Source organism: Schistocerca americana, chromosome 2, assembly GCF_021461395.2.
Source record: "Schistocerca americana isolate TAMUIC-IGC-003095 chromosome 2, iqSchAmer2.1, whole genome shotgun sequence".
Taxonomy (NCBI): domain Eukaryota; kingdom Metazoa; phylum Arthropoda; class Insecta; order Orthoptera; family Acrididae; genus Schistocerca; species Schistocerca americana.
Genome location: NC_060120.1, coordinates 579,640,799 through 579,667,192, shown reverse-complemented (window position 1 = coordinate 579,667,192; position 26,394 = coordinate 579,640,799). Strand labels below are relative to the sequence as shown.

At 45.0% G+C, this 26,394-nt stretch overlaps 1 protein-coding gene and 1 non-coding gene across 2 annotated transcripts in view; one reads left to right on the top strand and one right to left on the bottom strand.

Annotated features, from left to right (window-relative positions):
• The window catches only part of LOC124595839 (protein takeout-like), a 140,670-nt gene extending 124,891 nt beyond the window's left edge, over positions 1-15,779 (bottom strand). Inside the window, exon 1 of the mRNA XM_047134737.1 lies at positions 15,456-15,779. Within this exon, the coding sequence (XP_046990693.1) occupies positions 15,456-15,744 (289 nt within the window). The 5' untranslated portion in view covers positions 15,745-15,779. The remainder of the gene's footprint in view (positions 1-15,455) is intronic.
• Trnas-cga lies at positions 14,799-14,873 on the top strand. The gene has a single exon. It is a non-coding gene; the product is annotated as a tRNA-Ser (tRNA).
• Positions 15,780-26,394: the final 10,615 nt, after the last annotated feature.

Here is a 26,394-nt window from a genome sequence, read left to right as displayed (position 1 = left end):
CCTTCCCCTATTTTGTCCAATCTGAGCTTGTAACCCGTCTATAATACCCTTCCTTTTTCTTTCTTCGTATACAAGGCAGTATCGAGCAGCCTTCATTTTGAATCAGTTCCTGGAAATGACACATCCTTTGCCTCCACTATGCTTTATAGTGTCTTCCATCTAAACAACGAAGCTCAATATATGCCAAACTAATTCCTCAGTTTGATGACCGGTAGACATCACTGTTTCTAGGATACGTGGGAACAGCTTCGTCGCCGCGTTGGGTATGTGGATCTGCGGCCATCATGCGTCACAAGTGTCTGTGGACTGAATGGCACTGGATCACTACAATAACTCAGCAGGGCCTTACCCCCCCTGCCTTTTATACCATTACTATTAACTGTTGTTACCAGTCGTGTGATGTCATTGTCTGTACGCTCATTAGATATACATGCACATGAAAAATGACCATTTGGATTTTGAGATATTCCCAGAAAGTAAAGTTCGGGTGAGAAACGGTGACTTTTTGTTTACATTCGAATCTCTGTGTTCCTGAAGGAACACTGTACATTACATATTATAATTACATTCTAGCTTCCTCACTTTTAACATCTATGTTTACCAATGCATGGGAGTAAGTAAAGAAGAGGTAGTGAATCGAATCAGAGGCAGAAAATTTTTATGCAATATCATGACTAAAAGAAGAAATTCATAGGACACATGTTGAGGGATCGACACTTAGTCAATTTTGTAATGGAGAGAAGTGTGGGAGGAAGGGTAACCATTGAAGAGGGAACCCAAGGCTTGAGTACAGTAAGATGGTTGCGATGGACGTTGGTTGCCGCAGTAACGCAGAGCTGAAGAGATTCACACCGGATGGACAGGCAAACCGGCTTTCGGGCCACACTCATCCTTCAGTTATAATTTTCAAACTAGTAGGAGATACTAGATATTCTACACGCATTAAATGCGAATATTAACTAAGCAGTCTGGGTCTGCCTTTCATCTACTGATTACTTATATTACGGAGCACACTGCCGTACCCGGAACAGTCTCTGTCACCATTCGATGATGTTACCAGAATTTCGCAGTGCAGAACGTGGGACTTGCATACGGAAATACAGGACGAGATACTGAAAGCAGGGCTTTAAAGTAAATGACACTGGGCTCAGGTCAAAGCGGAACTTCCCTTGCACTGTGATTAAATAACTAAAAAATTTTCTCGCATGGTGCTACATAGTACGACAACTGTTTAAAGTTTTACACAGGATTACCATCCCAATGTTGCTTAGTACTAAGTTTATGTGGAAGCTGCTACGAGAAGTAATTACAAGCAGTAAAGGAATGAAAGCCAGAAAGAAACTAAAACATGAGATTTTTGCTTATAGAAATAGCGACCACTTGTTGGGCAATGTGTTAACTTTGCCTTTGTACATGAAAAATTACTTTATTCCTGATTGTGGCTACGCATTGGGCGTCATAATGTGTCTTTATAGTTTCTACGTCACAACTCCATACAGTTGTCACTGGTCTAAATGAGGAGGAAATTTTCTTGGTCAATTCCTTTACTTCCCCTTGAACTTAGTCCTACGTCTGAAGACCTCTCTCCGTCAGAACGACATGCTGTGTTCTGTTTACTAGAAATTCTTCAACCCAGTCACAAACTTGGTGCGGTATTCCCTACGCCCGAACTTTGTTCATTAGGCGGCAGTGCAGAACTGTATTGAACGCCTTCCTGAAGTCACAGATCACGGCATCTACCTGGTCGCCTGTATCCACTCCTTACTGGACCACGTGGACGAACAGACTCAGCTAGGTTTCACATCATAGTTCTTTTCGGGACCCATTTTAGTCTCTGCAGAGGAGATTTTTGGCCCCCAGAAATGTGATAATACCCGAGCAAAAAAGACGTTCCAAAACTCAGCTACACTTCCACAGTGATCTACGGTACACTGCTGCTAAAAGAGGATCAAATTCCTATGGTTACTCTACATAGAATCGTATTGGTATCCCATAAAGTTCAGTGACCTTACGTCTGTTAAGCGATTTCTTGACTTTCTATCCCACGGTCACTTATTTCGATATTTATCGTCTTGACGTTCCTGTGACAATTTAAGAAAGTTGAAACACTTTGAAAAGAGGTGTTTAGTGTTTCGCCCTTCCATCATCCTTGATTTCCATGCCGTTATGGTCAGTGATTGGACTGATTACTTTGATCCGTTTACTAATTTACCATACGACCAAAATTTCTGTTAGGTCGGTAGAATAAATTTCGCTTTAGAATTACTTGAACGCGTCATACACGTCTCTTTTTACTCTAATTTTCTCTTCGATCAGTTTTTGTTTGCCTATGAACGTTCGGCTACGTCCATACTTGCAGTGAAGCTGTTTTTGCTTTCGCGGGGCTTTCTAATGTGGCTGTCGAACAACGGTGGTTTTTCCTCATCCCTTATAACTTTGCTAGGCAACAGCTGCCTAAGGCGTAGTGAATGTTTCGTGTTAACCACTCAGGTAAGCCGAAATACCGTTTTCGTCACACTTGCTATGAATAAATACTTTTTTGCGTTCCTTTACATTCTTATTTACAGCCTTATTCAGTGACACTATAGCGGCCTTATGAACGTTGGTTCCTTTTTAACTGAGTCGAAAAGTTAATGACTAGGAGAGCTAAGATATTTTCATGACCCGCGCGGAGTGGCCGCGCGGTTTGAGGCGTCATGTCACGGATTGCGCGGCCCCTCCCGCCGGAGGTTCAAGTCCTCCCTCAGGCATGGGTGAGTGTATTGTCCTTAACGTAAGTTAGTTTAAAGCAGTGTGTAAGTTTAGGGACCGATGGCCTGTGCAGTTTGGTCCCTTAGGAATTCACATACAATTGAACATATTTTCATGAGTCGGTTCTCTAATTGACTGCCGAAGGCAGTTTTCGGATAAGACATATGGAAAAATTTCACATTATTCCCTGTCCCCACAACCCGCTCTAATCACCTGACTCTCTCAGTCTATAGTTGGTAAGTTGAAACCTTCCCCATAATGGGACGATATTAGAACCTGCAGCATGATGACCATTCAAACGCAGTGACTTATTTTGTTGTTATTGAGATATTAATTGAGATTGTCAATATATACAGAATGTCCTGGTAGGAACACTATTAATTCTGAAACCATTAGGTAGCTTCCTCCCCAAAACGTAGTCAACTGAACGAGAAATGTATGTCTGGTCGATCGCCATAGATACGCGTTCAGTAACGAATATTTAGATCATATTCCTAGAAGTTGTAAGTCTCCGTTTTCAGCTCATTTACTGCGGCTACCATCGTGACATAATGTGATTAACTCCATTAAACAACAAGTAAGCATATATATCCTTCTGTTTCCTGGTTGGGACTGGAGTCAACTCATTACTTCATGCCACTTACCGATGCTCGAAAAACCTAATGCTTTCTCTGGGTGTAGCAGCAACAAAACGCCGTGTTGGAGAACGGAACGCGTTGCGTACTTTTATCCCGGACATGGAAGATGAGTCAAGTTTTTAAATGCGAAAGTTTGAAGTTCATTACAAGGTACGTCGCTCAGTCTGGGTGTGTTTCAGTGTCAACGAGTGCCACTATAGGTGTCAGTTAGTTCCTATCTCAAGTAAGAAAAGTAGTTGATATTAAAGATATTGCGTGTGAACAAAAAAAAAAAAAGTGTTGGTGGTTGTCCTATCACCCGTCTCAGATACAGCTAGGTGCGGTGTCCAGTATACCGGCACATGACGACCTCGGTGTAGCTTCCGTTGTGCCCCTAGGGCGGCGTTTTATCAGAACAAATGGAGGCGTCACACCAGTACGCAGTTGTGCCGAATTGGGGATCATTTGGGCTCGAGTTTCGGTAAGCCACCCCCCCCCCCCCCCCAATGAAGTGATGCTGCTTTTAATAGATTCTACATCTACTACATCTACCCGCGCGGATAGCCGGGCGCATCAAAGCGTTCTCTTCCCGGTTGGGGAGGTGAACCGGTCGTGGTTCGAATCCACCCAACGGACTAATGACGAGGGCCGGTGTGGTAGCATGCCTGGATGTAGTTTTTAGGCAGTTTCCCAAATCCCACTAGGTAAATATCGGGCTGGTATCCACATACCGCCTCAGACACACGCTACAGAAACATTTAGAAAGCATTCTCATACTTGCTCACAGAAGGTAAACGCGCCGATTTGGTTCACTGAGTCTATCCTGGGGTGCGAATAGAATGATGGCCTTAGACGTTTAGTCGTACCTATAACCAGCAGACCCATAGAGCTATATACATATGATTATTCCGCAGTTCACATCCCAGTCTTGGCGGAGGGTTCAGGGAACTACTTTCAGACTATTTCTCAGCCGTTCCACTCTCGAATGGCACGTGAGAAAAACGAGTACTCTTATCTTTCCACGCGAGCTCTGATGATTTTATTACGGTGGTCATTTCTCCCCATGCACGTGGGAGGCATCAGAATATTTCCAAATTCGGAGGAGGAAGATGCTGACTGAAATTTAGTGACAAAAATTTCCCCAAAATGAAAAAGTATTTGTTTCAATGAGTCCCGCACTTACTTGCTCATCATATCTGTGACAGTCTCTCCTCGATTTTAAGGTAATATATAACGAGCTGCTCTTCTTTCAACTCTTTCGATGTCCTCAGTAAATCCTGTCTGACAAGGATCCCACAGCACGTAGCAACAACGCTCGACAAGAGAATGGACAAGTGTAGCGTAGACAGCGTCCTTATATAAATTTGTTGCACCTTCTAAGAATTCAGCCAACAAGACACAGTCTTTTGATCTTCTACCCCACAACATTTTCTGTCTGATGGTTCTAATTTAACTTGTTCGTAACTGTAATCCCTGGTAACTTTGTTGAATGGGCAGCCTTTAAATTTGTATCATTTATCATGTAACCGAAATTTAACGGAATTTTTTTAGTATTCTTCTGGAGTCTCTCACACTTATTATTTTGTTATTTTATCCATGTTCGACCTTTTGAACTATGCGGTCGTTAATTATTGTAGGTGAACAACGCAACCAGCCAGAAATGCTTTTAATTTGCCATTATTTCGTTGCCATAACCGGTTTCGAGTTACCATGTCCATCTACAGATGGCTAACATTTCCTACGCCATTGATGTTTTGCTCAACAACAGGCGACGTGCAGATGAACAGAACATCAATGTAATTAAAAATTTTACCCATCTGGAAATGGCCGTGGTAACCACAAACCGTTTATGGCAATAAAATAGAGCATTTCAAAAGCATTTGCGATATTCACCAACAAATACTTCTTATTGTCACGGTCAATTGTTGCTTTCGCACCATACATATATATTGCTAAGTCGTTTTGTAATTCATATTGATCTTTTGATGACTTTGCTGGATGGTAAAAGACAGCATCATCTGCAAACAATTTAAGAGCGCTGCTCAGACTGTCTCCCAAAGGTTTAAGCAGATAAGAACTAGTAGAGAGCCTGTAACGCTACCTTGGGGAACGCCAGATATCACTTCTGTTTCACTCGACAACTCAGCATCAGTTACCGCGAAATGTTAGGTTTCTGACCAGAACTCACGGATGCAGTCGCGCAACTGAGGCGATACTCCACGGGCTGGCACGCAGCCATCTTGAATTACGTTTCTGCTGTTTCCGTACATCACTCCAAATGAACAGGATGTTTCCTTCAACAAGTCGTAGCTGATTCCTTTCCTTAATCTATCACAATTGTGCTCTTGGTGCTTCTCTATTAACTGCTGTGCCAAGAGGACTATATACTTCCTCGTCACGATGAGGCCGCACTGACTACTGCTTCTTCGGTTTCACTACATCTAAGCGAAGAACCTAGAAATACAGTACTGCAGGAGTCACACCATCATTGTATTTTTGTCCGAAAGCGTAGGAAACTTAAATGTTGGCGGTCGGATGCACGCTCTCAGATTTTGCATGGAGATGTGAATTCTCTTCCTCTTGAAACCGCTCGGATTGCACATCAACGGAAGAAGACAGCGCAGTTGTTTTCTCAAGAAAGAACTAATGAAATGTAGGCACCTACTTTTAACAACACTGCGATGATCTACTGTCTACAGCGTACTTGTCAACATCTTGTCAAAAAAGAGAAAAAAGAATTCCAAAATCATTGCGAATGCCATCTCAGTTTGTTTCTGAAACTAATCTTTGCAGTTGTTACTTGGAGAACCACATTTGCTTGTAACATAATCTTAGCATCATCCGTTGAATATACTTCGGAATTTGGCTCATTTTATGTACCATGCTTACTGACAGTCAATCGTGCAACCAACAGTAATAAGTGAGTGGGAAAGAATGGAGTCCCTCCTCTGTACAAAAAGAGGATAGAATGAATTACAGACTAATATCCCTAGCCTGTTTATTGATAATAATATTAATAATATTTATTATTTTGTAAATGTCATGGAATACCTCCTAATATAGTGTCGGATCACCTATTGCACGGCATAATGCAGCAAATCGACGTGACATGAGCACGAGAAGCAATTGGAAGTCATGTGCAGAAGTATTGATCCATGCTGCCTCTATAGCCGTCCATAATTGCGAAAGTGTTGCTGGTGCAGGATACCGTTCCTCACAAGCGACTATTAATCAAATTGCGTGCATATGGAGTATGGTATCAGTTGTGTGACTGGATTCGTGATTTCCTCTCAGAGAGGCCACAGTTCGTACTGATAGACGGCAAATCATCGAGTAGAACAGAAGTGATATCTGGCGTTTGCAAGATAGTGTCATAGGTCCTCTGCTGTACTGATTTACATAAATTATCTAAGTGATAATCTGAGCAGCCCCCTTAGATTGTTTGCAGATGAAGCTGTAATTTACGGTCTAGTAAAATCATCAGACGATCAATTCCAATTACAATGTGATCTAGAAAGAATTTCTGTATGGTTAGAAAAGTGGTAATTGGCACTAAACAAAGAAAAGTACGAGGTCATCCACATGGGTACTAAAAGAAATCCGATAAATTTTGGGTATACGATAAATCAAACAAATCTAAGGGCTGTCATTTCGACTAAATACCTAGGAATTACAATTACGAGCAACTTAAATTGGAAAGACCATGTAGATAATATTGTGGGGAAGGCGAAACAAAGACTGCGCTATGCTGGCAGAACACATAGAAGATGCGACAAACCCGCTAAAGAGACCGCCTACATTATACTTGTCCGTCCTCTGCTGAAATATTGCTTCGTGGTATGGGATCCTTACCAGGTAGGATTGACGGAGGACATCGAGAAAGTGCAAAGAAGGGCAGCTCGTTTCGTGTTATAGCGCAATAGGGGTGAGAGTGTCACTGATATGATACGCGAGCTGGGTGGCAGTCACTGAAACAAAGGCGGTTTTCTTTGCGGCGAGATCTATTTGCGAAATTTCAATCACCAACTTTCTCTTGCAAACGCGAAAATATTTCTTTGACATCCACTTACATAAGGAGAAATGATCATCATAATAAAGTAACAGAACTCAGAGCTCGAACGGAAAGATTTAGATGTTCCTTTTTCCCACGCTCCATTCGAGAGTGCAATGGCAGACAAGTAGTATGAAAATGGTTCGATACACCCTCTGCCAGACACTTAAGTGTGAATTGCAGAGTAACCATGTAGATGTGGATGTAGATTTTGTGCACGAAATGACTTCTCGATTATGTCTCGTAAAGTTTCGATAGGATTCATGTCGGCCAGCCGCGGTGGCCGTGCCGTTCTAGGCGCTTCAGTCCGGAACCGCGACACTGCTACGGTCGCAGGTTCGAATCCTGCCTCGGGCATGGATGTGTCTGATGTCCTTAGGTTAGTTAGGTTTAAGTAGTTGTAAGTTCTAGGGGACTGATGACCTCAGATGTTAAGTCCCATAGTGTTCAGAGCCATTTGAACCATTTGATTCATGTCGGACAATTTGGATAGCTAAATCATTCTCTCAAACTGTCCAGAATGTTCTTCAAACCAGTTGCGAACAATTGTGGCCCACTGACGTGGAGCATTTTCAGTCATAAAAATTCCACAGGTGTTAGGGAACATGCTGTTCATGAATGACTGCAAATGGTCTCCAAGTACCCGATCATAACCAGGACGCAGTTCATTCCATCTAAACAGAACCTGCACCACTATCATGCCACCACCAGTTTGCACGGTGCCGTATTGACGACTTGGGTCCATGACTGCTTGGGTCTGCTCCACACTCGGACCCTACCAACAGCAATTTCCAAATAAATCTGGACTCATCTGACAAGGCTACAGTTTTCCTGCTGTCTACGGTTCAAACGATGTCGTCACGAGCTCAGGAGAGGCGCCGCAGGTGATGTCGTGCTGTTAGCAAATTCACTAGCGTCGGTCGTCTGCCTATTAACGCTAAATTTCGCCGCACTGCCCTAACAGATACATTCGTCGTACGTCCCACATTGATTTCTGCGGTTATTTCACGCAGTGTTGCTTGCTTATCACCGACAACTCTACGCAAACGCCACTGCTCTCTCTCGTAAAGCGAAGGCCGTCGGCCACTGTGTTGCCCGTGTCAACAGCTAATCACACAATGAAGGCTTTCACGACCGGATGTTTCAGCTGCCGAGAATTCTTCCAGGTTGTATAGCCGAGGTCCATGGAACTCTTTTATCCCTGACGCTTAGTCCAAAGCTACGTTGGACATTTTCGGAGGTGCTCCTGGTTGTGCTGAGTCTTTGGACGAAACGTCAGGGTAGAAGAGTTCCATGGACCACGGCCATACAACCCGAAGGAATTCTCGGCAACTCAGTACCTAATGCCCACAATTTGGTATTCTCGGCACGCTCTTGACGCATTGGATCTCGGAATACTGAATCCTCTAACGTTTTCCGAAATGGAATGTCCCATGCATCTAGCTCCAACTACCATTTTGCGTTGAAAGTCTGTTAGTTCACGTCATGCGGCCATAACCACGTCGGAAACCTTTTCAGATGACTCACTATGGTACAAATGACAGCTCCGCTACAGGACCGCCCTTTTATGCGTCGTGTACATAATACTACCGTCACTTGTTCAAATGGCTATGAGACTTAACATCTGAGGTCATCAGTCCCCTACTTAAGCCTAACTAACGTAAAGACATCACACACATCCATGTCCGAGGCAGGATTCGAACCTGCGACCGTACAGGTCTCGCGGTTCCAGACTGAAGCGCCTAGAACCTCTCGGCCACAACGGCCGGCACCGTCACCTGTATATGTGCATATCGCTACCCCATGTTTTGTCATCTCAGAGTAAACCCTCTGCAGTAAAAATTAGTTTGATTTTTTGTAAATGTCTCCCAGTTAGTAAATGTAGGTGAACAGGTGCAATCTCTCTTCCTACAGTTGCTAAAAGCGATTTAAATCCTACCTTGTTGTCGACTTGCATCTGAGCTATGGACTAATAGAATAACACGTCACTGACTTGAAAATTTTTCGAATAGTTGGACCCTGTAGGTGATAATGGTCGGTGAAAGTGAAACAGAAACAAAATGAATGAAATGATAAATCTTGTACGACTGTTGCAGGTGCTCGAAGGAAAGTAAATGAATGTAACAGCGACTATACCACAAGGAAGCGTGTTACGAGCGCAATGTTCTCAAGAAACATAAACTGTTTGCCAGATTTTGTCAACAACACTCTCAGTATGTTCGCAGACAGTGCTGATGTCTTCAGGAAACTGTCGTCGCTGGACGACCTCAAGGAAATGTGGACTTACTTGGATAAATTTTCCACTCGGCGGTGTGGTTGACAGGTCTCTTGAAATGTGGATAATTGACGGAAAAGATACGTAACAATGAGCTAGTATACAACAGTATTCGATTACAAGAATGTAAATCAACATCTGGAGCACGTTGTATCGTTTACACACATAAGAGTAACACTAAGAATCTACATGAAATAGAGCAGACATTTAAAATCTATAGTGGGCATTTTTTGCAAGGATTTTGGGAATGTGTAGTGAATTTGTAGTGCAAACCGCATGCAATCCATTTGTGCAGTTGCTAGAGCATTTGGAGTCATTGTCAAGTAAGTATGAAAGTATATACGGAAAAATTCAGAGACGCACTGAAGGAAAAGTATAACCGAGATGCTAAGGAAACTTTAATGCGTATTTTTGGAAGAAAGGAACGGCTATTCATTCGAAAACCTGTTAGATAATTTCGGAGATCAGGTAGCTGAGACTCGTACCGTGGGATGTTAATCATAGTCCTCTCGCTCAACACACAGATGGAATAAGACAGGAAATCGCCAGTACTGACATCAGTTATCCTCTAGCAAGCACTTCGAGGTGGTTTCCGAAATCTAAACACGCATATCTTCTGCTGAGTTACTCTCTTTACATACGGTACCACAAGAAATGTAGCACTAAGAGTTGTATTAACTGCTGTGTCGAATATTCTGCCTTCGACAAGCGTCGAAAAAATCACTGAAACACACCCAGACTGAGTGATGTGCCTTCTAATGAACTTCCAACGTTCGGATTTAAAAACTTGACTCATCTTCCATGTCCGGGATAAAAGTACGCAACGCGTCCCGTTCTCCAACACGGCGTTTTGTTGCTGCTACTCCCAGAAAAAGCATTAGGTTTTGCAAGCATCGGTAAGTGGCCTGAAGTAATGAGTTGACTCCAGTTCCAACCAGGAAACAGAAGACCAATTTGGCCTTGCCATGGAGACATGTCTCAAGTCAAGGATATATATGCTTACTTGTTAGTTAACGGAGTTAATAACATTATGTCACGATGGTAGCCTCAGTAAATGATCTGAAATCGGAGACTTACAAGTTCTAGGAATATGATGTAAATATTCGTTACTGAACGCATATGTATGACGATTGACCAGACAAACAGTTCTCTTTCAGTTGACTACGTTTTGGGGAGGAAGCTATCTAATGGTTTCAGAATTAATAGTGTTCCTACCAGGACATTTTGTATAATCTGACAATCGCAATTAATCATCTCAATAACAACAAAATAAGTCATTGTGTTTGAATGGTTACCATGCTGCAGGTTCTAATATCGTCCGATTATGGGGAAGGTTTCAACTTACCAACTATAGGCTGAGAGAGCCAGGTGATTAGATCGGGTTGTGGGGACAGAGAATCATGTGAAATTTTTCCATACATCTTATCCGAAAACTACCTTCGGCAGTCAATTAGAGAAAATATGTTCGAGTGTGTGTGAATTCCTAAGGGACCAATCTGCTGAGACCATCGGTCCCTAGAGTTACACGCTACTTTAAACTAATTTAAACTAACGTTAAGGACAATACACACACCCATGCCCGAGGGAGGATTCGAGCCTGCGACCTTAGCAGCAGCTCAGTTCTGGACTGAAGCGCCTAGAACCGCTGAGCCACAACGGCCAGCCCACCTGGATTCAGTCAGCGTTGGCAGGATACCTACAAATGTTTTTCTGCTAACAAGGTAAAAGCGCCAGTCGATAAAATTTGGTTGGTTGATTTTGGGGGAAGGAACCAAACAGCTACGTCATCGGTCCCATCGGATTAGGGAAGGAAGCCGGACGTGCCCTTTCAAAGGAACCATCCAGGCATTTGTCAGAAGCGATTTAGAGAAGTCGCGGTAAACCTAAATCACGATGGTCGTACGCGGATTTGAACCGTCGTCCTCTCGAATGCGAGTCCATTGTGTTAACCACTGCGCCACCTCGCTCGGTCGATAAATTTTATGCGACATAATATTCCATCTACCAAATATCGATGGAAGGTACTAGGGTACAATATTTAGCTTTAGAAGTAATACTGCAGCTCTCCGTTTCAGAAAACAGCCTGGACGCGCGTAAACCCGTTATTAAAATGTTGAATAGGTATTTGACCATTCCCTTGCTCTATAATGCTCTGTATGTAGTGAGGAGAGTAGGACACATTGTCAGAAGGAAGGGGGGTTCAAATATCGGTCCAACCAATCTGATTTGCAAAAACAGACATGTCTGATAGGATAGCCGCAATCAGTGATTTTACAATGGTACTTATAATCCGTCCTGATTGCAAAATGTTTATTCATATGACCGGTTTCGGTTCATCTAGAACCATCTTCAGGTCTGAGATGTCGGTTACAGGAGTAACCCGTCCAAATACAGCAACTTTCACATGCTGCGTCACAATCAAGACGGATTATAAGTAGCAACCTGATTTGCTTTCCCGTAATTTCACTGCGCATGGCTGCCGAGGTTATTTGTTCGGCTAGGATGTGAGTGATTCATCTTCACAGCCTTCTCCAGTTGAGAAAGTGCACCGTCCTTAAACAGTGGCCGGCCGGAGTGGCCGAGCGGTTCTAGGCGCTTCAGTCTGGAACCGCGCGACCGCTACGGTCGCAGGTTCGAATCCTGGCTCGGGCATGGATGTGTGTGATGTCCTTAGGTTAGTTAGGTTTAAGTAGTTCTAAGTTATAGGGGACTGATAACCTCAGATGTAAAGTCCCATAGTGCTCAGAGCCAATTGAACCAATTGAACCTTAAACAGTGATATCAGGAAACTCTTACATCGGGGAAGACTTCGTAGTTTGCGAAACATGAAACTTAAACGTCATTTTCGTCTCGCTCAATAATGTGGCTTCATGTTGTTTACGACGTTACATCTAATAATTTTATTTATGTGACTGAATTCAGTAGCGATATCCTTTATCCCGTACTCAAGCCACGCATTTATCTACAAGCCAGGCCCCATTCTTCCACAAAGTGCAAATTTTGCCTGTGTCGTTCACAATTTGTGTAGGATTACTAAATGCTGATACTGTAGTGAAGACGTCAGCTGTGTCAGTAAATCGTCTGGGAATCTGCTAACTTTAGGGGCCTCTGTCACTCATAACCAAATTTTTTTGAGTTGTGACAGTGTTATTATTTATCTTTACTGCTCGACGTTTCAGTATCATTGCTGATATCTTCCTAGTGAGCAATGTCTTTACGCTGGCTGTGAGCCCTGTTCACCATCCTGAAAATGGTTCCTTTCATATGGACGGCCTGCTAGTGAGATGACATTTTGATAAGTTTGTTTTTGGATAGGTTTCGGTTTGAGTAAACAATTTTTTCTTCTTTTTCTCCAGAAATGTTTCGTTGAAGTTACATCTTCCACGATAATTTTTTTTTATTTTCTTTCAGTTAAATAGCAGGAAAATGGAGTTGAGTGCAATTACGTAATTTCAGTTTTAAGTAAACTATTCACAATTTCGAAAAGAGACAAAATATGTTGTACACACCTTGTTAGCACTTGCTGAGGGTTTTATGGCTTTCTGCATTTTGTGTTATAGCAGTTTTTCGTTTACAGTTTGTCATCTGCTACCATAGAGAAATTACTGTAGCAAAATTATTTACGTAACAACGCTGTAAGATTCCCAGTGATAAATTTTCTGAGTAAATAACTTTTGTACATTAATTTGTCTATCCTTGCAGATGACAAACTGTGAAAGGAAAACAGCTATAAAACAAAATACAAAAAGCCATTACACTCAAAAAATGGTTCAAATGGCTCTGAGAACTATGGGACTCAACTGCTGTGGTTATCAAAAAAAATGGCTCTGAGCACTATGGGACTCAACTGCTGAGGTCATTAGTCCCCTAGAACTTAGAACTAGTTAAACCTAACTAACCTAAGGACATCACAAACATCCATGCCCGAGGCAGGATTCGAACCTGCGACCGTAGCGGTCTTGCGGTTCCAGACTGCAGCGCCTTTAACCGCACGGCCACTTCGGCCGGCTGTGGTTATCAGTCCCCTAGAACTTAGAACTACTTAAACCTAACTAACCTAAGGACATCACACACATCCATGCCCGAGGCAGGATTCGAACCTGCGACCGTAGCAGTCGCACGGTTCCGGACTGCGCGCCTAGAACCGAGAGACCACCGCGGCCGGCCCATTACACTCACTGCAGCTTCTAACAAGGTATGTACAAAAATATTTTTTCTGTTTTCGAAACTGTGAATACTTTTCTTAAAAACTGAAATTATGTATTTACAGATAGTAAAGAACAAATTTCCTGTCATTTAAATGAAAGCAAACAAGGAACTCATTGATGCTGGTGTAACTTCAACAAAACATGTCTGGAAAAAATGAATAAAAAATGTTCACTGAAGGCGGGTCCCTTCCAAAAACAAATTGATTTGTAAGGAAATGAGGGTCCAAAGAGTGGGTTTCAACCTCAAGATTGAATGTTGATAGGTGAAAAGGAGAATGAACAGATGCAACTACCGACTGGTTATAATTAAAAAGTAGCTACTCACGGAAGTCCAGCGTTGGCTCTAACTATCGTATGGCAGTACAACTTGGCAGATAAGCTAATACGTTAATGTGGGACCCTTAACGAAGGAAAAGAATTAGTTTCAATTTTGGCCACTAGGTGCAAATCTGGCACTATACAACATCTCACTGACATCTCCGGTGCTCATACTGAACATATTGCGTAAGCCCCAGTTAATAATAAAATCAAAATCATGCCTTTATCACCTGTGAGACCTTTTCTGCCCATGCCCCATTGCTAATCCATCACAAATGGAAACATTTATTGCGTTTTTTCTTGGACTTACAACACCAGATTTGCACCTGGTGGACAAAATTGGAACTAATTTTTTTCCAGCTTGATCACTATTCGTTCAAAATGCTTTCGTGACGAAACAAAAGAGAAAAATCTTCCAAAATGAGATTTCCACTCTGCAGTGGAGTGTGCGCTGATATGAAACTTCCTGGCAGATTAAAACTGTGTGCCGGACCGAGACTCGAACTCAGAACCTTTGCCTTTCGCGGAAAGTGCTCTACCAGTCTAGAACTAAAGCTGTGAGGACGGGGCGTGAGTCGTGCTTGGGTAGCTCAGTTGGTAGAGCACTTGCCCGCGAAAGGCAAAGGTCCCGAGTTCGAGTCTCGGCCCGGCACACAGTTTTAATCTGCCAGGAAGTTTCATATCAGCGCACACTCCGCTGCAGAGTGAAAATCTCATTCTGGAAACATCCCCCAGGCCACGTCTCCGCAGTATTCTTTCTTTCAGGAGTGCTAGTTCTGCAAGGTTCGCAGGAGAGCTTCTGTAAAGTTTGGAAGGTAGGACACGAGGTACTGGCGGAATTAGGGCTGTGAGGACGGGGCGTGAGTCGTGCTTGGCTAGCTCAGTTGGTAGGGCACTTGCCCACGAAAGGGAAAGGTCCCGAGTTCGAGTCTCGGCCCGGCACACAGTTTTAATCTTCCAGAAAGTTTCATCAGCCCACACTCCGGTGCAGAGAGAAAATCTCATTCTGGATTAATGGTTTTCTTCCGGGTTTTCAGCTGACCAGTTGTTTCATATTTCTGCGCGATATTTAGACGGCCAGGTTGGAGTCTACGTACTCAGTAAATACAAAACTTGCAGCACCTGGGTCGGTCGTCAAAATATCGTGCAGAAAAATAGAAGCAACCAGCCGAAAGCATACCATTAAACTACTTGGAAGATTTAATGTGATACCAGAGCAGCAGGATGGTACTCACGGTTGCTACCAGGCAAGGGAGAGCCTGTGGTAGGGCAGACGCAGGCCAGCTCCAGGCAGGCGAGCAGCAGCAGCAGGTGCTCCGCCGCCCACCAGGATGGGCCGGCGCCGCCACGTCCTCTGGCGGCCATCGCGTGTGTGGCGGTCCTGGCGGCCGACTCGTCGCACGCCCTTCTTGAGGAGCTTCTCCGCCACCACCCAGAGCTTGAGGAGGCCACAGGCCGCGCCTCCGCACATGCGGCTCCCCACGTCTCTTCTCCGTGTTCCGTGGCTGCCGGCAGCGCTGGCATCTGTGCTGCGAGTGCCGCGCGCGACCTGCGGCGGCGGCTGCGGCGGCGGCGGCGGCGGCGGTCCGCGCGCTGTGACGTCACCGGCGCCCTTGGCCACCAGCGGTCGTCGCGGAAGACGCCGCGCTTGCCGAAACGCCAGGCGGCGCGTGCGGTTTTCTTGCCCCCTCTACAACCCTACAGGTCCTTCACTCCTACTCACAAGACTGCTTTTTGTCTTTCTAACGTCAGAGCCGTCTTCTGAGAAGTGGCACAGCGCAAACATTACGACTTCAATTTATTTCTTTCGCAATTGTTCGTTATGTGACATTAACGACCTCACGCACGGTGTTGTCTTAGGTGCAACAAACAAACGACTAGTGAAATAACAACTTCATGTTGGGTTGGGTACAGGTCACGTGACAATCCTCAAGCTCCGTGCAGTGAGGGAACTGCACGTACGACAGTCTGGTTTAAAACGACGCTATAGATCAAATATTTCCTATGCGTTTATACTGAGCAACGCACCGTGAGATCACAAGGATGCATATATCCAGCGTCTCGGCTATCCCACTCTTCTTCCGCACTATTGTAGCACACCGCGGTCAATATATTGTAATAGCATGAAGTCGGCATACAACAATTAGTAGCTTTGGATAAGTGTATTACATGCCAAAGGACAAAGTCAGAATATTTAGCACTGAAGGATGTGCAGATGAGGTCTTGCAAGATCCAGGATGATGAGCTGAAATCGGTCTGCAAATTTAAATACCTAGAGTCGTACATACAGAGGGATGGAGGACTGGAAAGCGAGACACAACACCGAATAAATTGCGGTTGGAGCAACTGGAGGAAAATGAGTGGAGTGTTGTGTGACAAGAAGGTGAGCATTGGGTTGAAAGGGAAAGTGTAAAAGTCGGTGGTAAGGCCTGCTATGATATACGGGGCAGAGACATGGCCAATCACAGTAGCCCAAGAAAGGAAGATGGAAGTGGCGGAAATGAGGATACTGAGGTGGATGTGTGGGGTAACAAGGAAGGACAGGATTAGAAATGAATTTGTTAGAGGAGCTGTGAAAGTGGGACCCATGGGTAAGAAGATACAAGAGAGCAGACTAAGGTGATACGGACACTTACAGAGAAAAGGGGAGGAGTATATCGGAAACAGACTTGAAGATATAAAGATTGAAGGAGCGAAAAGGAGAGGAAAACCGAAGATGAGGTGGAAGGATAAGATATCCGGGGACCTAAGGGAGAAAGGATGGAAGAAGGAAGAAGCAATGGATACAGAACTATGGAGGAGAAGGATACAGAAGGGCAACGCTGACCCTACGTGACGTGGGACAAGGCGACGATAAAGAAAGAAAGAAAGATGCTTCGTTATGCCAATCAATAGCATAGAATAGATAGAGTAGGTAGGACTAAGGCCATCTACGTTAAGGGCTGGTTCGAGACCTTTTTCCCTGACGAGTGACTTATTTCGATCTCGCCCCCGAATTTCTCTCACCCCCCCCCCCCCCCGTCGTACCCCCCCTCCCTCCCCCGCCCTCGCACACTTTAACCTGTGTAAGTTTTCGCTACTAGGAGGGGCGTTCAATAAGTAAAACAACACTGTTTTACGTGGTTTCACTCACGATTCCAATACACTAGGTTACGAGGATTGCCAGAGAGTAATGCACCGCATTTTTTTTCTCAGCCGAAAGCAATGCTACGAATGCGGAACGTTACGTATGTATTATTTGAAATCTTCTGAGTGAGCGCGCCAACTTTCCGTCACTTCCGACAGATAACGTAGCTGGCGGACAGTTTCAAATTGGCATCTGTAGGTAATGTACTTTACAAGCAACGTGTCGTCATTGAATTTCTCACCGCAGAGAAAGGAACTGTGGGGAATATTAACAAACGCTTGTGCAAAGATTATGGAGCATCTGCTGTCGACAGAAGTACAGTTAGTCGCTGGGCACGAAGGGTGAGGTCATCAGAAGGCGGTTCGGTGGAGCTCGACGAATTGCAGCGGTAGGGGAGACCATCCACGGCTGTCACACCTGAAGCCCTGACCTAGCGCCCTCGGACTTCCACTTGTTTGGGTTGTTAAAGGATAACACTCGTGGAAGACATTTTGAGGACGATGAGGAGGTGAGTCACACAGTGAAGCACTGGATCCGCCACCAGGACAAGGATCGATACCGACTGAGCATACACGCCCTTATTCCCCTCTGGAGGAAGGCCGTAGAATGGGATAGAGATTACGTGGAAAAATAGAGTGTGCAGATAAAACACGATTCTTTCGTTTGTGTAATTCTTATTATGTTCAATAAAGAATTGTTGAAGAAAAAAATGTGGTGCATTACTTTCTGCGTAACCCTCGTATTTCCCATTATTTTGGCTGCAGAATTCTATTTTTCAACATAATCTCCGTTCAGAGGGACAGCCTTAGGCCAACTTTCTGGGAGGGCCTGTTTGCCCGCATGGTACAACTCTACTGGTCGACCTTGAGGTCAACGTCTTGCTCCATCAATAACCTCCCCATCATCCACGTACTGCTTCCCGTGGAGTGCGTCCTCGTTGGCCCAAACTCGATGCTCTTTCTGGTCTTCTATTAGGCAGCGAGGAACCCAGTGGAAACACACCTGATCTACAACTGTTGTACGAAAGCTTCGGCACTATCAACAGAGACGTCCAGTTGGACAGCGAGGTGTTTGACTGTGATCCGTCAATCACCTCGAATGAGTTGCATGAGCCACAGCTACGTGCGGCCGCCCGGCACGCAGGAGATCGGACAGATTTGTGCGACTTTACTGCAATGATGACAGATGCCTCGCCCAACGACTCACCGTGCTTTTGTCTCCGTAGACGTTCTGCGAGCGCCTACGAATACCTGCGATGCTCAGGTTTTCTGCCAAAAGAAACTTAATGACAGCCATCTACTTGGAACGCACTCGGTTACAGACGCCATTTTGAAAGCTCCTTATTGTGCCGCCACCTATCGGAACTTCATGAAGTTATAAGGGCCGACGCGGGAATATTCCAAGATGTACCACGACAACGTCTGTTTTTTTGCAACCGACATTGGCTGAGAAAAAAAAAAAGATGCCTTACTTATTGTAAGCCCTTCGTAACTATGACATGCACTATGAGCACCTCTTGCACCTGGACGCTGCTCTCAGCTTTGCACCCCAATCTGCCTCTGCTGCACATAAATCTTACACCTGTCGCGCCTCTAGCTCCCCTTTCAGGCCGGCCGCGGTGACCGAGCGGTTCTAGGCGCTTCAGTCCGGAACCACGCGGCTGCTACGGTCGCCGGTTCGAATCCTGCCTCGGGCATGGATATATGTAATGTCCTTAGGTTAGTTAGGTTTAAGTAGTTCTAAGTTTAGGGGACTGAAGACCTCAGCTGTTAAGTCCCATAGTGCTTAGAGCCATTTCCACCATTTTTTCCCCCTTTCAGCTTCGCGCCCCAAGCGGCGGCTTGTGTCGCTTGGACCATAAACCGACCCTGTCTTACATACTGTATATAAGTATAGATTACGCAACAACTCTCTCATCCAGTAATCACATTTATTTATTTTTTTTTGAGATGATACGAGTGATATTCGCAACTACGAAACTCACTCAAGAGTGGCACATTATTGTGTTTTCAGGAGCCTTTGTTCTTCATACGGCTGCACGATTGGCATATACGTGTGTGGACGCTCCAAGGAAGAGGAATGTTGACAGACTGCATTCGTCATCGTCATATGAGCCCATCTGGCGTGATGGTACGGGGTACACACCGCGATCATCTCTGGTCCGTGGCCAATAATTTGGGCAGCAACCGTTATATTTCTGACGTGTTAAGGCCGGTGGCTGTGTCCTTTCATCGACGTATCAACAATATAACACTATTGAATTTTGTCGGTGCTGACGTGACACCCCTCAACACAGAGTTCGACTGTTGCTCTGGTAAGCACTTTCTCCAGATCTCTCAACTCAATGAAAACATAGAATCAAGGAATCCCGGGAGATTGGCACACAACCACTCGCTAGCCTATACGACGTATGAACTCTGGCATAGCATTAAAGTGGCATGGACTCCTCCTTCTACTTCTTTTTCCTAGCCTTATCACGTTTCTTAACGTGGTTGACATGTTAATCTGGATTTGGCTGTGAAAGTTATGAGCGGTGGCCACTCGCCATCTTTGTCGGAACTTTTCTACCCTATCTGGCTGTGTCAAGTCTTATCTCATGTGAAAGCGTAACAATGTTTACGAAATGTTCGCAGATCGTATAACTGAGGACAGACGTGAGAAGCAGTCCGGTATTCATCTAGTCGTATTTGGGAAACCGCCAAAAAACTACATCCAGGCTGGCCGGCACACCCGCCCTCATCGTTAATGCGCGGAAGGATTCGATCCGGGGCCGACACGTCTCCCCGCATGCCGAAAGAAGCGTGCTAACCCGTGCAACTATCCGGGGGATTTGGAGCTGCATGGAATGATGTACGTATATCCAACATCCACGCTCAGATCGAACTGATGCCCGGTCGGTTAGCCAGTACAATGTTACACTGCTCGGGTTCCTTTGAAGTTTATGGAAAAGTGTGATTTGAAATCCAGTCCACAGCCAGGTCACAGGAAACGAACGACAAGCTCGGACTGGATGATGATGATGATGTTTGGTATGTGGGGCGCTCAACTGCGCGGTCATCAACTCCCGTACAAAGTCCCAAGCTTTACACAGTCCAGTTTTTTCACAATCCAATCTAGCCACCGTCACGAATGATGATGATGATGAAATGATAAGGATAACACAAACACCCAGTCCGCCGGGAATCGAACCCGGGACCCTGTGATCCAGAGGCAGCAAAGCTAGCCACTAGGCCACGAACAGCGGAGTCGAAATGGGTGAGAATGAGGGACGAAATCGGCCATATCCTATTCAAAGAAGGCATTCTAGTTACCGTTAAGGAAGACAAGGGGAACCTAAATCTGATTCGGATTTGAATTTTGTTCTGCTCGATAGTGACTCCTATGTGCAGACCATTGCACCACTTCCCTCAGTTTTAAAGTATGACGTCGGAGACGTGCGAAACGGGAAGATGCAGGAAATGATCCCCTCATGGCCTTTTTATGCTGCTGACATAGACAGCAGGCAGAGGGGAGGGGGCTGGAAGGATATATCCAGGATTATGAGTTAGCATAATTTCAAGATGTTTTCGTTTACAAGAGTCTGCACCGCAACTCACAGCATTCTCTGAGAAGCTTATCGCTGTTCTCACGTGTCCGTTATGACTGCTGCACCGCTGTTTGCAGGAGGATGAAAATGCGTTGTGCCCTCTGGCAGAGTTACGCACCGTTACAATCAATAATACAGCGCAGTGATGATATACGATAACTATACATAGCGGTCAACAAGCATAATGACTTGTAGACAGTCGTCAGATCGGCTATTCATAATCTGCTGTGTAAACCTCGAGAACGGAGGTGGTGGAGTGGCATATTATTTAGGAGCTTTCTGCAGAGTCGTACCCTGTCTTGTTCGCATTTTGGAGCATGACAGCGCATCCGCAGCACCCAAGACTCTTTGCGAGTTACAAATACAATTTTTGGTCTGCAAATTGCTGGACATGTCGAGTCAGCAACTAACCCAGGCCTTCGACTATCTACAGGTTTTTGTAACATTGCCGGTAATGGGCCAAGTACAGTCAGGCTTTAGGAATAGACTTAGTTCAATGAGTATGGGGAGGATTTTCTGTTAAATTCCATTTTTAGTACCATTTATTATTGCAGCTCTGTACAGACGTAGCTAGAACAAACCAAAGACTTCAGCAGCGTGGATATAGACGCCTATTGAAACAAAATTCATATTGCACTCCCATAAGTATTTAGGCATGGCAGCGATAGCTGTGAGTAGGACCCTGTAATATCAGCAAGATGGTGACCCGTACCAGATTGGTACACGAGGGACAACTTCGGGGAACATTGAATATGTCGAGAAAAAACTGTTGCGTTAGCTTCTTTTAATGCCGTTTCCCTTTTAATATTTTTGGATGAGTGTGATGTGCAGTATCCCTCTTGGCACTGGAGCTGATTAGAATGCTCGAATCCATTAAGCGTTTCACAGCATGAGACAGAATTATGCTATGGTCGAAAGACCTGAACAGTCATTACTATGGATATATACTTTGCAACGCAATTAAGGGATCACTTTGTCGAAAAGTCGCAACTGTCTCTCTTTGTGACATGGAAGTTTGAAATTTGGCTCATGGATGCCTAAAGTCTTCCTGTGTAATGGTGAGAGAGGGTGGCGCCCTGCGACGCCACCCTCGGGCTCGGCGATCTTCATTTACATCTCCATCGACGTGATTACTCTGCTATTCACAATAAAGTGCCTGGCAGGGGGTTCAATGAACCACCTTCAAGCTGTCTCTCTACCGTTCCACTCTCGAACGGCACGCGGAAAAAGCGAGCACTTAAATTTTTCTGTGCGAGCCCTGATTTCTCTTATGTTATCGTGATGATCATTTCTCCCTATGTAGGTGGGTGCTAACAGAATGTTTTCGCAATCCGAGGAGAAAACTGGTGTTCGAAGTTTCATGAGAAGATCCCGTTGCAACGAAAAATGCCTTTGTTTTAATGATTGCCACTCCAATTCAAGTATCATGTCTGTGACATCTCCCCTATTCCGAGATAGTACGAAACGAGCTGACCTTCTTTGTACTTTTTCGGTGTCATCCCTCAGTCCCATCTGATGCGGATCCCACATCGCACAGCAATACTCCAGAATAGGGCGGACAAGCGTGGTATAAGCAGTCTCTTTAGTAGACCTGTTGCACCTTCTATGTGTTCTGCCAATGAATCGCAGTCTTTGGTTTGCTCTACCCACAATATTATCTATGTGATCGTTCCAGTTGCTTGAAACAAGATGTCGACGCATGTGGCGAAAAGGTCACAGCTCAGAAGTTCGTGTGAGATGAACAGTGGGTTAAATAAGTCACACTGGCACCAAAATTCACCAAAATTCTGTCCAGCACCACCACGGACGTGCCACACGATGGGACGGTCGTCACAGACCCTATTATCCACGTCTCACCCCACTGCGATGGCCGGAACCACGACGTTCAGCTGAAATTACTCGGTTTTCTTAAGCGTGGCCGAGGTAAGAATTTCAGATATATCTTCGCTCAGAATCGGCACGAAAGGGCCTCAGGAGGTGACACAAAGAGCGTCAATGGAACCACCCATTCTCTTAGCGCGCTCATTTACACACATTTCGCTGTCGGAAACGACTTTGCACAGAACGACGTTTTTGACAAACTTTGACGCTACTGACATCCCCCCCGCACCACGCCCATCCCCACCCCGACCCACACAATTCAACCCTTCTCTAGTGAAGTCGAGGGCATCGAACCCAACTGAATGCGATCGAACCGCTTTGGAGTGTAGTGCAACCGCAATTTTTTCCTCTAGTGTACTACTAGCGGCCGTTCAGGACCATTCGACGAAATCTGAACATGATCCAAAGTAGCAAACGGTGATAAGCTTTTCCATCCTTACTTTTTCGCGCCCTCCTGCGGGGTGATCACAGAGGATGAGGGGCATGGAGGGAGGGGTGCAGGGGGTGTGTGCAACGCGAGAAAAATGGCGAAGGATCCGTCTAAAACCCTCACCTCGGCAACACCCTCAATACCATCCGCGAACCTTTGTTGGGTTCTTTAAAAACGTCCCTGTACAGGAAAGCTATTCACTGATTCCTATGCGCTGGTCTGACAGGCAACCATTTCGACACACCTCAGCTGAATGGCACTACGTCACTAAATTAGCGTCCGTCGGTCACATGCGAAATCCAAAGGGTGTCGAAAGAGACGGCTGACATGCCGGTGTTTGAACGGCTTTCTCTGTACAACAACAACAACAGACGCGTGCGGTGGTACTGAGGGAGCTACCAGGCTGCCGGTCTTAGAGGGATCCATTCCCGTTTTATTCATGTGCGTGTCAATGTCGCTCCCCCTGACATCAAACCACAGGAGGACGCGAAACAGGATGGCCCCAAAAGTATAAACAACTTTCACTGCTTTGGCTCGCATTCAGATTTCATCGAATGGTTTTGAAAGGTCCGTAGAGTTTCCATCGTGTACAACACGGCAAAATTGCGGTCGCGATACGCACTAAAAGGGTGCGATGGCGTTCAGCGGGGTTCTGGGCCCACTATGAACTTAAGAAAGGGCTTCGTAGTCCGGGAGTGGGGGTATCAGCAGTGTCAAGGGGTTGTCAAGAACCTCGCACTGTTGCTCATCGCACTGCGAACTGTCGTTTTTGAACGCGAAGTGTGTGGGAATCAACGTCCCAGGGAAAGAGGTGATTTGATTGACACCCGTTACGCCACCCGCTGATTCTAAGCGGCAGTGTATCTGAAATGTTTTCGTCTTGCCTTCCATAAGAAAACGGTGTGATGTCAACGCGGGCGTAGCTGTTCTGACCACCATTTCAGAGGCGTCGAAAGAAGGGGTGAAATGTGGGTAAGAGGGAGCACGATGTTCTCATCGTGTGACAAGTCCACGCTGGCGTTGGGCAGAATTGTGGTGAAATTTGGTGACAACGTGACATCGTTAGCCCAACCTACCCCTCACGTGAACTTCTGAGCTGAGACCTGTTTTTCACATACGTCGACACCTTGCCCTTTTAAGCGTCGCCAAGCCTTAGGGTGGTATCGCTGGACTCCACGACTTTGCACCATTACAGAGGAAGGCTGCAGGCATGTAGTGACTCAGTATAGAAGCCTACCTCGAGGAGGATCGTTTGGGTTCTGGAGAAATGTAGAAACACGCCATGCCGTACTGACCCTACCGCTTACCTTAAATATAACCCCAAGGATGGCAAACCTGCGTGTATCGTCTTAGTATGATTAGAGAGTGCTCAATGGAATACACTCTTTGAAATTCTGAAGGTAGCAGGGGCAAAATACGGGGACCGAAAAGTTATCTGCAACTTGTACAGAAAATAGACTTCAGTTACAAGAATCGAACGGCATGAAAGGGAAGCAGCGGTTGAAAAAGGAATAGGACATATGTGCCGCCTGGCCCCCAAGTTGTTCAGCAGTAAAGGCAACCAGCGATAAATTTGGCAAGGGAATTAAAGTACAGGGAGAAGAAATAAAACCTTTGTGGATTGCCGATGATACTGTAATTCTACTTGAGACGGAATAGGACTTGCAAGGACACTTGAATGGAGTGGATAGTGTCTTGAAACGAGGTTATATGATGAACATGAACAAAATCAAAACAAAGGTAGCCGAATTAAATCGGATAATACAGTTTAGCATTAGATTAGGAAGTGGACAAAGTAGTCGACGAGGTTTGCTGTTTGGCCAGCGTAATGACTGGTGATGGCCGAATTCGAGAGCATATAAAATGCATACTGGTAACACCAAGAAAAGTGTTTCCAAGAAACAGGAAGTTGTCAATATCTAATACAAATTTAAATGTAGGAAGTCCTTTCTGAAGGTATTTGTCTTGAGTATAGCCGTGTACAGAAATGACACCTGGTCGATAAGCAGTTCAGACGAGAAGAGAATAAAATGTTTTGAAAAGTTGTGCTATAGAAGAATGTTGAAAGTTGTATGGATAGAGCGATGAACTAATGAGAAGGTAATGAATCGAACTGGGGAGAAGAGGAATATGTGGCACAACTTGACTAAAAGAATGAACCAGTTGACAGGACATATCTTGATGCATCAGGTACCCGTCCGTTTGGTAATGGTGGAAATTAGGGAGGGAGTGGGGAAGGGGATAAAGATAGTAGGAGACCAAGGCTTGAATAAAATAAGCAGGTTGAAATGGATGTAGGTTACAGTAGCTATGCAGAGATGATGAGACTAGCACGGTGTGGACTAGCATCTTCGTTGTGAAGACTGTATCAGCAACAATGGGGTTTAAAAAAATTTTTTGTGTAATGTTGAGTTTATTCATTCTCAAAACTCATAAATTACGGATATGAAGGATGTGTTCCTTTACAGAGAACGATACACTGCGTGCGACAGTTTCACGAAGTTAGCTAATGCGTTTCTGAAACATCCAGCATAACGAACGACATGTAACAGGAGAGGTTTACTAGGTCACACGGGGAACAGACTTTTGACAGAGCTGACCTCGAGGTTGGCTTCTATACTGCGCAGCACAACTAAAGAGTCACTAGATACCTGCAGCCCTCCTCTGTAATGGTGCAATACTGCCAGTTCAATACTCAATACACAAATAGTGAAGGCGAATATACAGGGTGTATCAGAAAGAATCATCTGATTTAAAAAAATCATAACTACTATGTTATTTGAGATATGTGCTTGAACAACATACTGTTGGAAGGAACAAACTCTAGAGTTTTGCATGGTTCCCGCTAGGTAGCAACAGTGTGCGCCCACTTCAATTTTAGTAAAAAAATGATGTCGGAACAGCAGAAATTGTTTTGTGTTCTATGTTTTGCGCAGGTAAGGTCAGTAATGACTGTGCAGCGTGACTTGCGTACTAATTATGGTGTGGATGCTCCTACAGGGCAGAGCATTAGACGATGGCATGAACAATTCCGAGAAACAGGTTATTTGTGTAAAGGCAAATCGCCGGGCCGTCCCCGAGTGTCTGACACAGTTGTCGAGGGCATCCTCCTCTGTTACAGGAAGCACATATCTCGATATGCACGAGCAC